Below are 12525 nucleotides of genomic sequence, written 5' to 3' on the forward strand. Positions count from 1 at the left end.
ACATGTGTCGTGATTACCTAACCGGAGTCACCTGAGGTAATCAGCTGGTGTGCTGGAACGCGATCTCTTGATTGGTGGAAGTCTACTACATAAGCTGTCAGCGTCCAGAGATGGACGTTCGAGTGTCTTCCTCATTTCCTGAGTGAACCTCCAACATTCAAGGTACCACAAGCCCATGTATATTCCAAGTCTGATTCTCGTTGCCTGACCCTTGTCTGTTAAAAGTTTTCGATCTACTCTTCCGTCCCGGCCACCGACTTACCTGCTACGTTTCGCCACGCGTTTTCACCACGGAGTTGCCATATCGTCCCAAGAGGCTTTCCACTGCCAAGGCTCGACGTCCCAAGCCTGCTCCACCGAATCTTGTCACAATAAATCCTTTAACTGACGCTATTGGATCCGAGTCCTTGTTCTGTTCCATGTCAGAACACTCGAACCAAAGCATGGATCCAGCGACAGTTCGTCCCACCTCTGAGAGATGCGGAAATGCCGAACAGGAATCCGCGCTACAGCGCCTACAACACACCGAAGGCGCAATACAACAAATCGTCCACGACGTATCCACACTAGTCCGGCAAGTACAACGTCACCAAGATTTTTTTGAACAGTGCGAAGCTTCCCCGGCAACACGAGCACGAGATCCAGTTCCGCCCCTTTCTGATCAGGTCGGCAGTGTTGAACCACGAGTAGGTTCGCCAGAGAGATTCAGTGGAGAGCCCGCCCAGATCCGCCCCTTTCTTATAAATTGCCGACTAATTTTTGATCTACAACCGCGAGCCTTTGTGAACGAAAAGGCGAAGGTGGCTTTTGTGATAAATCATCTGACTGGCAGAGCCCGCCTTTGGGGAACGGCAGAATACGAACGAGGGGCGACAGCATGCACCTCTTTTAATTTGCTTAGCCAGGAAATGATTAAAGTTTTTGATTCTGGAGCCTCATCAGTCGATGCTGCTCGTTCAATCTTGAACATTCGCCAGGGGAGACGCTCCATTGCCGACTATGCCATTGACTTTCGCACACTAGCAGCCCAGAGTCACTGGAACGAAGAGGCGCTGGTCGACGCCTACCTCCATAGCTTGTCCGGTTATATCAAAGACGAATTGGTTTCCCACGCTCCTCCGGTAACTCTTGACAATGCTATCGAACTGACCGCCCGGATCGACCGTAGGGTTCAGGCAAGACGCAGAGAGAGAGAAGATCCCAGACAACCCATCACCCGGCAAAGTCAAGACATTAGTAAGATACCGAACCCCCCAACCAATTCTACCGCACCTCATGAGATGATGGAGGTGGACCGCACCTTTCTCTCCGTCGAAGAACGCCAGCGAAGGCGTACCGAACGGCTATGTTATTACTGCGGCGGCCAGGGACATAGGGTGGTCAATTGCCCGTTAAAAGCAAACGCTCGTCGGATATAGGGGACATCCGATTGAGCTCAGCTTTATTATCGTCCCCCAAGACTGATAGACCTGTTCTCCGGGCAAATCTCATTATTTCCGGTACATCTCAACCCTTCCATGCCCTCATCGATTCTGGCGCCGAAACAAATATCCTGGATTTGTCACTCGCACACAAGATGGGGATACCTGTTGAAACCCTTCCTAACCCGGTATCAGCTCGGGCTTTGGATGGCCACCTATTAGGCACCGTATCTCAAATAACGGAACCCATTGAACTACAGTTGTCTGGAAATCACAGAGAGAAGATCCGATTTCACTTACTTCACTCCCCTAACCAACCCCTTGTCCTGGGTCATCCTTGGTTGGTGCAACACAACCCCCATTTCGACTGGCGCACTGGGTCGATACTTGAATGGGGCATGGACTGTCACCAAACCTGTCTGCAAGCCGCTCCTTACCCAAATCATCCTGTTTCCACGAGGGCTCCACCCAATCTGTCCAAGGTCCCAGCCTGTTACCACCACCTACGGGAGGTCTTCAGTAAAGCTAAGGCCTCTTCCTTGCCCCCTCATAGACCTTATGACTGCGCAATTGATCTCCTGCCGGGGTCTGCTCCTCCTCGGGGCCGCCTCTACTCCTTGTCCATTCCCGAGAGGAAGGCCATGGAGGAGTACATTTCCGATGCCTTGGCGGCTGGTATCATTCGACCCTCCTCTTCTCCTGCTGGGGCGGGGTTCTTCTTTGTGGGAAAAAAGGACGGGTCACTCCGGCCCTGTATAGATTATCGGGGCCTTAATGAAATCACGGTTAAAAATCGCTATCCCTTGCCTCTGCTTGCCTCTGCATTTGAGCTTCTACAGGGGGCCACGGTCTTCACTAAACTTGATCTGCGCAACGCCTACCACTTAGTCCGAATCCGGGAGGGTGATGAATGGAAGACGGCATTCAACACACCCAACGGTCACTACGAGTATCTGGTAATGCCGTTCGGATTAACCAATGCTCCAGCTGTTTTCCAATCTTTGGTAAATGACATTTTACGAGATGTGCTTAATCGTTTTGTTTTTGTGTATCTGGACGATATCTTGATTTTCTCAAAGTCCCTCGATGAACACCGAAAACATGTCCAGCTGGTTCTCCGTCGTCTCCTAGAGAACTCTTTATTTGTTAAGGCAGAGAAGTGCGAGTTTCACGCCAAGACAGTCTCGTTCCTGGGCTACATCGTGGCGGAGGGGACCCTTCAGATGGATCCTGCCAAGGTATCAGCAGTCACCTCTTGGCCTGTCCCTGAGTCTCGGAAAAAACTCCAACAATTCCTTGGTTTTGCCAATTTCTACCGGAGGTTCATCAGGAACTACAGTTCGGTGGCAGCTCCCCTCACGCTTCTTACCAGTCCTAGAGAGCCATTTCGGTGGTCTTCCGAGGCTAATGCAGCTTTCAACCGTCTAAAAACCCATTTCTCTACGGCCCCCATACTCCAGGTACCGGACCCTGCACGCCAACTGGTAGTGGAGGTGGACGCCTCAGATGTGGGAGTGGGTGCTGTCCTGTCCCAGCGGTCGGACAAGGACCAGAAAATGCACCCGTGCGCCTTCTTTTCCCGGCGGTTGTCCCCGGCCGAACGCAACTACGACGTGGGGGATCGTGAGTTGTTGGCCGTCAAGCTAGCCCTGGAGGAATGGCGGCATTGGTTGGAGGGGGTAACGGTGCCGTTCATAGTTTGGACTGACCACAAGAACTTAGAATATATTAGATCGGCCAAGCGGCTCAATCCTCGCCAGTCACGTTGGGCCCTGTTTTTCACCCGCTTTAACTTCACTCTGTCCTACAGACCCGGATCTCGGAATGTGAAACCCGACGCGCTGTCCCGACAATTCCAGAGTTCCAATGACACACCTCAGGGTCCCGCAACGGTCCTTCCAGCTTCCTGTATGGTGGCAGCAGTCTCCTGGGATATCGAGTCCCGAGTCAGAGAGGCGATACCCGATCAGGCGGGTCCCAGCTCCTGTCCCGAGGGTCGACTATTCGTCTCCGAACCCTTACGGTCCGAGGTCCTCCAATGGGGGCACAATTCTCACTTTTCTTGCCATCCGGGGTCGGCTCGGACTCACAGTTTCTTGTCCCGACGCTTCTGGTGGCCTACCATGGCCAAGGACGTTAGGGAATACGTCTCCGCCTGTCAAGTGTGCGCCCAGAACAAAACATCCCACCAACGTCCGGCCGGTCTGTTACATCCACTTCCGGTTCCCCGCCGCCCATGGTCCCACATCTCCTTGGACTTTGTGACGGGGTTGCCAGTATCCGAGGGGATGACGACTGTACTAACTATCGTGGACCGGTTCAGTAAGATGGTCCATTTCGTGGCACTACCGAAGCTCCCCTCCGCCAAGGAAACTGCATTGATAGTCCAGCAGCATGTGTTCCGCCTCCATGGCATCCCTCTGGACATTGTTTCTGACCGTGGTCCCCAGTTCTCATCCGCGTTTTGGAAGGAGTTCTGTCGTCTGTTGGGTGCCTCTGTCAGCCTCTCATCAGGGTTCCACCCTCAATCCAATGGTCAGTCTGAACGAGTGAACCAAGATTTGGAAACGGCACTTCGCTGCATGGTCTCTAGTGAACCGTTGTCCTGGGCTCGGCAATTGGCATGGGTGGAATATGCTCACAATTCCTTGGTTAGCTCATCCACTGGAATGTCCCCCTTCCAGTGTGTGTATGGGTACCAACCCCCTATGTTCCCTAGTCAAGAAGAGGAAGTAAACTGCCCGTCAGCTACGGCGAATGCACGTCGCTGTCGGCGAACTTGGGCTCGTGCTCGGGCCACACTCCTTCGGGCAAGCAAGACTCATGCCGTTGGGGCTAACCGACGGAGGAGTCCTGCTCCGAAGTACCAGGTGGGCCAGAAGGTGTGGCTCGCATCAGCTGATCTTCCACTGAAGGTTGAGTCGAGGAAACTGGCTCCTCGGTATCTTGGCCCGTTTCCTATAGTAAAAATTATCAACTCCTCAGCAGTCCGTCTCCGTCTACCAAGATCTATGAGAGTGCACCCCACGTTTCATGTTTCCCGAATCAAGCCCGTCAGCCAGAGTCCGTTGGCACCCATTCCACCTCCTCCCCCAGCTCCACGCTCCTTGGACGGGGAGCCTATCTATACAGTGCGCCGCCTGCTCCGCTCCCGACGCAGGGGTCGGGGCTTCCAGTACTTGGTCGATTGGGAGGGATATGGTCCGGAGGAGAGATCATGGATTCCCAGCAGGCAGATCCTGGACCGATCTCTTGTGGCAGAATTCCATCAACTGCATCCTGACCAACCAGCACCACGCCGTGGTCGTCGTCGGAGGTCCGACGCTGCTGCTCTTCCACCGGCAGACCCACCCGCTACCACCCCTTCAGATGCGGACGAAGGGGCCTCTATCCACTCGGAAGAATTCTGAGGGTTCATCAGAAGACCTCTGGGCCCTCGATTTTTGGATTATTGGTGATGTATTTTGGGTTTTGGGGAATTATTTGTAACTGGCCTGTGATTTTTTTTTTCCCTTGGATTACCGGTGTTGCCATGTGACGTGTTTGGATTTATTTTTATTTTTCCCTGGGGGACTTCTGGAGCCGTCCCTTGAGGGGGGGGTTCTGTCGTGATTACCTAACCGGAGTCACCTGAGGTAATCAGCTGGTGTGCTGGAACGCGATCTCTTGATTGGTGGAAGTCTACTACATAAGCTGTCAGCGTCCAGAGATGGACGTTCGAGTGTCTTCCTCATTTCCTGAGTGAACCTCCAACATTCAAGGTACCACAAGCCCATGTATATTCCAAGTCTGATTCTCGTTGCCTGACCCTTGTCTGTTAAAAGTTTTCGATCTACTCTTCCGTCCCGGCCACCGACTTACCTGCTACGTTTCGCCACGCGTTTTCACCACGGAGTTGCCATATCGTCCCAAGAGGCTTTCCACTGCCAAGGCTCGACGTCCCAAGCCTGCTCCACCGAATCTTGTCACAATAAATCCTTTAACTGACGCTATTGGATCCGAGTCCTTGTTCTGTTCCATGTCAACATGAGGCTATTATATTTGTTGTCTCACGGGCCAGATTCAATCCGTCGGCGGGCCTGATCTGCTCCGCGGGTTGTAGTTTGCAGACCACGCCACCGATTTTCTTACAGTACACAAGATCGGCGCTTACCTCGGAATAACTGAGTATATTTTTAATGCCGGTGGAGCCGTGCAAACGACACGTGTAATGGGGGTGAACACGAGTGTACTGTACCAGCAGATTGCTCTCATTTGCATTCGATAAAAGTAAAGTACAGAAAATTGCGCATAAGTGGAGGGTTAACTATTGTTGCCACGTCCCCGTTAAATTTAAAATGCCTACTTTAAAATAACGGTTTGAACAATACGGACAATACGTGTGACTGATTATGGTACGCGCTTTAAACATTTACAGTGATTCCATCTACATGCAGTCAACTGCCCTTTTAATCTTATTATTTGAGTTTTGAAAGGCTATGTAAACACACAAAACCTATTATGATATTCAGTGTTGATTAAAGGGACAGTGTTTATAATTTAACCAGTACATGGCACTCTATTACTGTGAAACTAATAGAACTTCGCCTAAAATGCAAGCACTTTAGAAACTTTGTAAACTCCAGGTTAGAATTCAACCATTTGAAGGATTTCAAGCACCCGTACAAACCCTGTAGAATGTGGCGGCCATCTATCTCATTGCCACTCACTAGTATAAAGGGACGATATTGATTTTCCCTCGACATTGATCTTTATGTTTTATGGCAAAAACAATCCTCGGTGTGGAGTGAAGTACTAAAAGTTCCGATTTCCTTAGTGTCATGTCCTGCACGGTTGTCATGGCGCCCAGCAGGCCCCGCCCCTTGACACCGGCTGAGACGCATTGGACTGATTGCTCTTCATTGCCACTCACTAAAAGAGTATAAAGGGGCGATATTGATTTTCCCTCGACATTGATCTTTATGTTTTATGGCAAAAACATCCTCGGTGTGGAGTGAAGTACTAAAAGTTCCGATTTCCTTAGTGTCATGTCCTGCACGGTTGTCATGGCGCCCAGCTGGCCCCGCCCCTTGACACCGGCTGAGACGCATTGGACTGATTGCTCTTCATTGCCACTCACTAAAAGAGTATAAAGGGACAATATTGATTTTCCCTCGACATTGATCTTTATGTTTTATGGCAAAAACAATCCTCGGTGTGGAGTGAAGTACTAAAAGTTCCGATTTCCTTTGTGTCATGTCCTGCACGGTTGTCATGGCGCCCAGCTGGCCCAGCCCCTTGCCACCGGCTGAGACGCATTGGACTGATTGCTCTTCGTTGCCACTCACTAAAAGAGTATAAAGGGACAATATTGATTTTCCCTCGACATTGATCTTTATGTTTTATAGCAAAAAAAAATCCTCGGTGTGGAGTGAAGAACTAAAAGTTCCGATTTCCTTAGTGTCATGTCCTGCACGGTTGTCATGGCACCCAGCTGGCCCCGCCCCTTGCCACCGGCTGAGACGCATTGGACTGATTGCTCTTCGTTGCCACTCACTAAAAGAGTATAAAGGGACAATATTGATTTTCCCACGACATTGATGTTAATGTTTTATGGCAAAAAAAAATCCTCGGTGTGGAGTGAAGTACTAAAAGTTCCGATTTCCTTAGTGTCATGTCCTGCACGGTTGTCATGGCGCCCAGCTGGCCCCGCCCCTTGCCACCGGCTGAGACGCATTGGACTGATTGCTCTTGGAGTACTTAAACGCTCCTTTTGGGACTGCCCGTTGCCAGACCATTGCTTAACCTTGTGGAAAACCTGTTCATGCCTGTTTGATCTGAGTAATGCCTAGATTGTAATTTTGCCTGCCTTTGAATCTGCTTTGTTTTATTTTTGGTCCGGTTGTGTGTTGGACAACTTTTTCTTTCCCAATTAAAGTGACAGATCGTCTACGCATATGAGATCCGACTTCCTGCCCTGTTTCGTGACACTTAGGTTTCATTTTGTCTGCCATCTTAGTCTTTAACCTCCACAGCCATTGCTGTGTAGCTCATGTGTGCCCAGAATATTCTGTAAATAAAACTTCGAGGGAATTTCTCAGTTTTATCTTTTAGCTTTATTCGACCAACGTAGCTTCTCACAACATAAACGAACATCCAGGGAAATAATAGTGTTTACCTTTTTAACATTGACCCTGGTGGAAAATGCTGTTTACAGGAACGGCAGGAATGGGACGTACGGCTGATAAGATAATCAGTACATCCAGACGCTGTTGACGCAGAAACGCTCTGATGACGTAGAAACACTCGTTGTTTTTTTGAGTATCCCAGACATCGGGACGCTCTTTGACGAGATGGTGAAGCCCAGGGGGCTTCCTTGGCACGTCCATGGGAGGAGTCGGCACGCCATTATGCGTGGAGAAGATGGCCAATAGGAGAAAGCTAAAGGACTTGAGAAAAAGGCTTCCCAAAGACTAAACCGTCACTAATTCGTCCGTTTTGGATGGAGTACACTTACTTAAATTTTTAGGGAAAAAAAAATCTGCCCCCGTGTGGAAATGTCGGCTTCCTGTTCATATTATCCCTCAAGAAACGAACAATTTGGTCAACGGTACATTTTGATATTCAATTCCCAACAGGACTGACACTAAAATAAAGACTCCGAACTCCTTCGGGGTGAGCGACGTGTTATTTCCAGGGTGTTTTGTGCGCGGCGGTGTTCATCTTACCTGGTTCTTCAGATCCAGTTTGGGGCAAGGTCGCCCCCCGTTGAAAGCTTTCTCCCTCAGCCACTTGGACCGGACCCTCAGCCCCCCGCCGCACGAGGAACTGCAGGCCGACCAAGCCGACCAATCGCTGAGCTTGCAGTCCAGGGGGCACGGGACGTGGCAATCCTCCACAACGTAGCCTGCAGATGCATGGAGAAGAAGGTCAGATTTGGGTGAGGGCTTCATTACGGGTCACATGAATAATTTCCATCGTTTGGCCTGTGCTCTGCCACACTTTCTCGCCGTGGCCAAGAAGTCATTATCAGGCTAATGAGGGTTTTTCCGCACAAGTTTCAGAGCTTGGAAAGTGAAACTTTCTCTATATTTTTACAACTTAGGCTTACTAAAGATCAGAGGTGGGGATTTTGGACCTGGGGGGCCGCGGGTCCTGCATGTTTTTCTTCTTCAACCATACCTGTCAACCTGTATGTTTTTGCCATACAAAGTATGTTTACTATGCATTTTAAGACGTGGGATAGTAAGAGCGAACTCGATAACAGTAAGTACCGTATTTTCCGCACTATAAGGCGCACCTAAAAGCCTTTATTTTTTTCAGAAGCTGACCATGCGCCTTATAATACAGTGCGCCTTATTTATGGATCAATTTTAAAATTGCAAAGTTTTCCAACTAACTTGCAGCCGCCGACGAGATTTTTCCCCGAGCGCCAAGTAGTACGCGGTGTATGCTGGGATTTATTTACCGGCATTTCATTGGCTAACCAATGTGTCGATCATCATTTGAATCGATCACTATTGGCTAAAGTTATTCGGAGGTCAAGGGGCGGATCCTTTTTATCATTTACAGGCTGGCATTGGCTTGAACGGCGAAACAAAGGCTGCAATTGGCCGAAAAAGACGTGTCAATCATCAGTTGAATCGATCACTATTGGCTAAAGTTATTCGGAGGTCAAGAGGCGGATCCTTTTTATCATTTACAGGCTGGCATTGGCTTAAACGGCGAAACAAAGCCTGCAATTGGCCGAAAAAGATGAATGTGTATAGCACGTGGCTGACGGCATACAGAAAGCATTTTTTTCTATTCTGTATTTGTAAATATTTTATTCTCCTGGATTTACTACACTCACGGATATAAGAGGACATTGGCTGCACATTATTATGAACACAACAACTTTGGTGAGCTACTCCGGGTTTTATATTGTCCCTGTATCTTGTTTCAGACTGAACTCGATGTTTCTGTGATAAGCGGTGCAGATAATGGATGGACTGGAGTGTCTATTTTTAAATTAAACTAAATTCCAAGTGTTTATTGTCATATGCACAGTAAAGTTGCGAGCGAAAAAGAAAATAGAAACTAAGGAATGGTTGGCATTTCTTGAATCCCAAGACTTTAACCTTCCGAATGATGGAACGATGCATTTGAGTGACATCGTACGGACACCGCATCCGCACGTGTCTACGACACGTATTTGCTTCTTTGCAAGCTTTGGGAATGTTAAGGGGGTAATAAGTTGGACTGAACCATCTGACTGTTTTGTCGACGTTCCCATTGTAGCGCATTATAATCCGGTGCGTCTTATGTATGTCAAAAATAGGACCAAAACCTATTTTTTCGGGGTGCGCCCTATAACCCGGTGCGCCTTATAGTGCGGAAAATACGGTAATGAAAAAAAGAAAGAAATAGGAGAAAGAGAGAAATAGAAAGAGAATCAAAGAAAAATAGGGACAAAGAAAGAGAATAAGAAAGAGAGGAAAAAAAACAGAGAGAGACAGTATGAAACAGAGAATGAGAGAAATAAACAGAGAAACACAGGTGAAGAAGAAAGACAGAGACAGAGAGAACAAAATAAAGAAGAGAGATAGGGAGATAAATAAAGAATAAGACAGAAAGAGAGAAGTGGAGAAAGAGAAAGACCAGATAAAGAAAAGAAGAGTCAAATGTGAGAAAGAGAGAGAACGAGTAAAATATCTAGTGAGGAAAAAAAGGAGAGGAAAAAAAGGCATACAACTCCACTTGCTTTATAAGCGGCGCCTATCTACGGTAACATCAGGTCAACATATTTTAAACCGCAGCCCTTTTTTTCTCATGTGCTTCTCTCAGTGACAACTCTTGGGCCGGGTTAAAACATTTGTTGGGCCTGATCTTGCCCTTGGGTTACACTTTTGACACCACTGGTTTCAAACAACATGATCCAAGTAGCATATTGTTCCATTTAGACCGAATAAGTCATTTTTGATCAGTGCAATTGCGCACTGCTCGCACATTCTCAGCGCGCAAGAAAATCTAGCCAGCGCACAAAAATGAGGGCTCAAAATTACTAATTAAGAAGCGACTCAAGTCAAAATTACAGTCTATGAAGGTGGAAATACACGGGTTCCCCTGACGTTGTGTCCTAAATGCGGTATTTGGAAGTCAAGGTCGAAGTAGAACGAAGTTGAGTAAAGTCAGTAGAGTTTTTCGAGAACCGGCTTCTTCGGCTCGGCTCACTAAAAGGAACCGGCTCTTTTGGGTCCTAAACGGCTCTTCGGGTTGTTTTTGCTCTTTTCATCCCAACATGAACAAATATTATGTAAAATGATGCACAGAATGACTTAAAGGAAGGGGGGAATAGAACAAAAAAGAAAAAAAATACCAAAATGAAAAAGTAGTGAAAAGCTGAGAAAAAAAGAAACAAAAGGAAGAGTAAGTGTTTTTGTTTTTTTACAATTTCGGGAATTCGTTTCCTGACCCTTACCGGTATCCGTACACAGTGTCGGCTCGATCAGACGTCCTTGCCGATGGATGCAGGCCACGGCTCTGTAGCGAAACCCTTGACCGCACTCCTTCACTTCCTGGTGGCTGGTCCAACTGTGCAGCGACCCAGGAACAGAAGGTTCATGGAGTACGCAATGGGACCAGTTCCCCAAGGGTTGGGACAGGAAGTCTTCACAGGGGCAAGGCTCGTTCTCCTCCAGAGGGTACAAGGTCTCGTTCTGGCACTGCTCTTTCTTTTTACTGCGACCTGACCAAAAAAGATAACAGCTTACATTAGAATGGGCCTATTTCCTCACAAAGGTGGAAGCGGATCATAAATCATTCACTTTATAAGAAGCATTGGAGGTTGAGATGGCGATAAATCGTTCTACAACTATAAAGTACCGTAAATTCTGGACTATAAGCCGCTACTTTTTTCCCAGACGTTCAACCCTGCGGCTTATTCAGTGATGCGGCCAATTTATGTCATTTTTCTAACGGCCGCCAGCGGCGCTCGAGTACAAAAGGTAAGATTTAGACCGGTGGAATATATGCGCCGAGGAAGACTGTAACTTCTTGGTTTGTGCATAATTTAAATTAGCGTAAACATACCCTCATCATGCAAAATGCAAAAAGAAAGGCACATGACGCAGCTTTCAAGCTAAAAGCAATCGAGCAGTCCGGACGGTTTACCGTGATTTTTACAGGTATGGTATGTTTTTTTTACCAGACCCGTTTACTGTGTTGCGAGTGTGTTGCCAGCGTGTTTGTCTGTGTGCAAGTGTGCCAGTGGATCCTGACAGCGTAAGGCAGCATAAAAAAATCCACTATCACCAACGGGTTCCGAAAAGCCGGTCTGCTGTGAGTGAAGCTGCGGGAGCGTGGGACGACGTCTATATGACAAAGTTTCTTTCCGACACTGAGGAAGACGACTTTGATGGCTTCAGTTCTAAGGAGGAAGATGAGGTCGGTTTACCGTAATTTTTACAAGTACGGTATGTTTTTTTACCAGACCCGTTGACTGTGTTGCGAGCGTGTTGCTACCATTAACTTCCCTGTCACAGGCACCGTTTGGGATGAAAGTTAATATTATTATTAAAGCTTTGAAAACTCTCTCGGTGTACCGTCTTTCTTTGTAAATATGTGTACCATGGGTAATATGTATTTACAACTGTATATGTTTGTAATGTATTTATTTTAGACACTTATTCTGATATGTTTTGCACGGGCGAATGAAAAAGAAGGGGCGGAACAAACACGGGGTGACGGGAAGTGGTGTAAAGGCGAGACTTGTTTGTGGACGCGGCCGACGATAGTGGATATATATTTTTACCACCCTTACCTTTGGAAATATACACTTTTTTCCTTGGATTACTTTCAACGGGACCCGGACTCTGCAGGTCTGCATCAAACCTTAAGTACCGGTATCATTTTCCGTTCATTTTGCAGGCTGTGATTTTTGTACTGTGGACTTTAATGAAGGCAATTTAGTTTCAATCGCGGGACTTGAAGTCGGGTTTGGGTTAATTTTGTGTTTGTCTTTCATGTTTAAATGTGGGCTCATGCGGCTTATTTACAGGTGCGGCTTGTGTATGTACAAAATTATCTTTCCTCTTAAAATGTGGTGGGTGCGACTTATAATCAGGTCCGCTCTATAGTCCGGAAT

At 47.7% G+C, this 12525-nt stretch overlaps 1 protein-coding gene across 1 annotated transcript in view; it reads right to left on the minus strand.

The window, feature by feature from the left end:
* Positions 1-12525, minus strand: part of thsd7ba (thrombospondin, type I, domain containing 7Ba) — a 484701-nt gene that overhangs the window by 132396 nt on the left and 339780 nt on the right. The window contains exons 15-16 of the mRNA XM_088352325.1: positions 10861-11127; positions 8129-8307 (exon numbers count right to left, since the gene is read on the minus strand). Coding sequence (XP_088208451.1) covers positions 8129-8307; positions 10861-11127 — 446 coding nt within the window. The remainder of the gene's footprint in view (positions 1-8128; positions 8308-10860; positions 11128-12525) is intronic.

The sequence above is a fragment of the Urocampus carinirostris genome, chromosome 14 (assembly GCF_059441175.1).
Source record: "Urocampus carinirostris isolate Australia breed hairy pipefish chromosome 14, RoL_Ucar_1.0, whole genome shotgun sequence".
NCBI lineage: Eukaryota > Metazoa > Chordata > Actinopteri > Syngnathiformes > Syngnathidae > Urocampus > Urocampus carinirostris.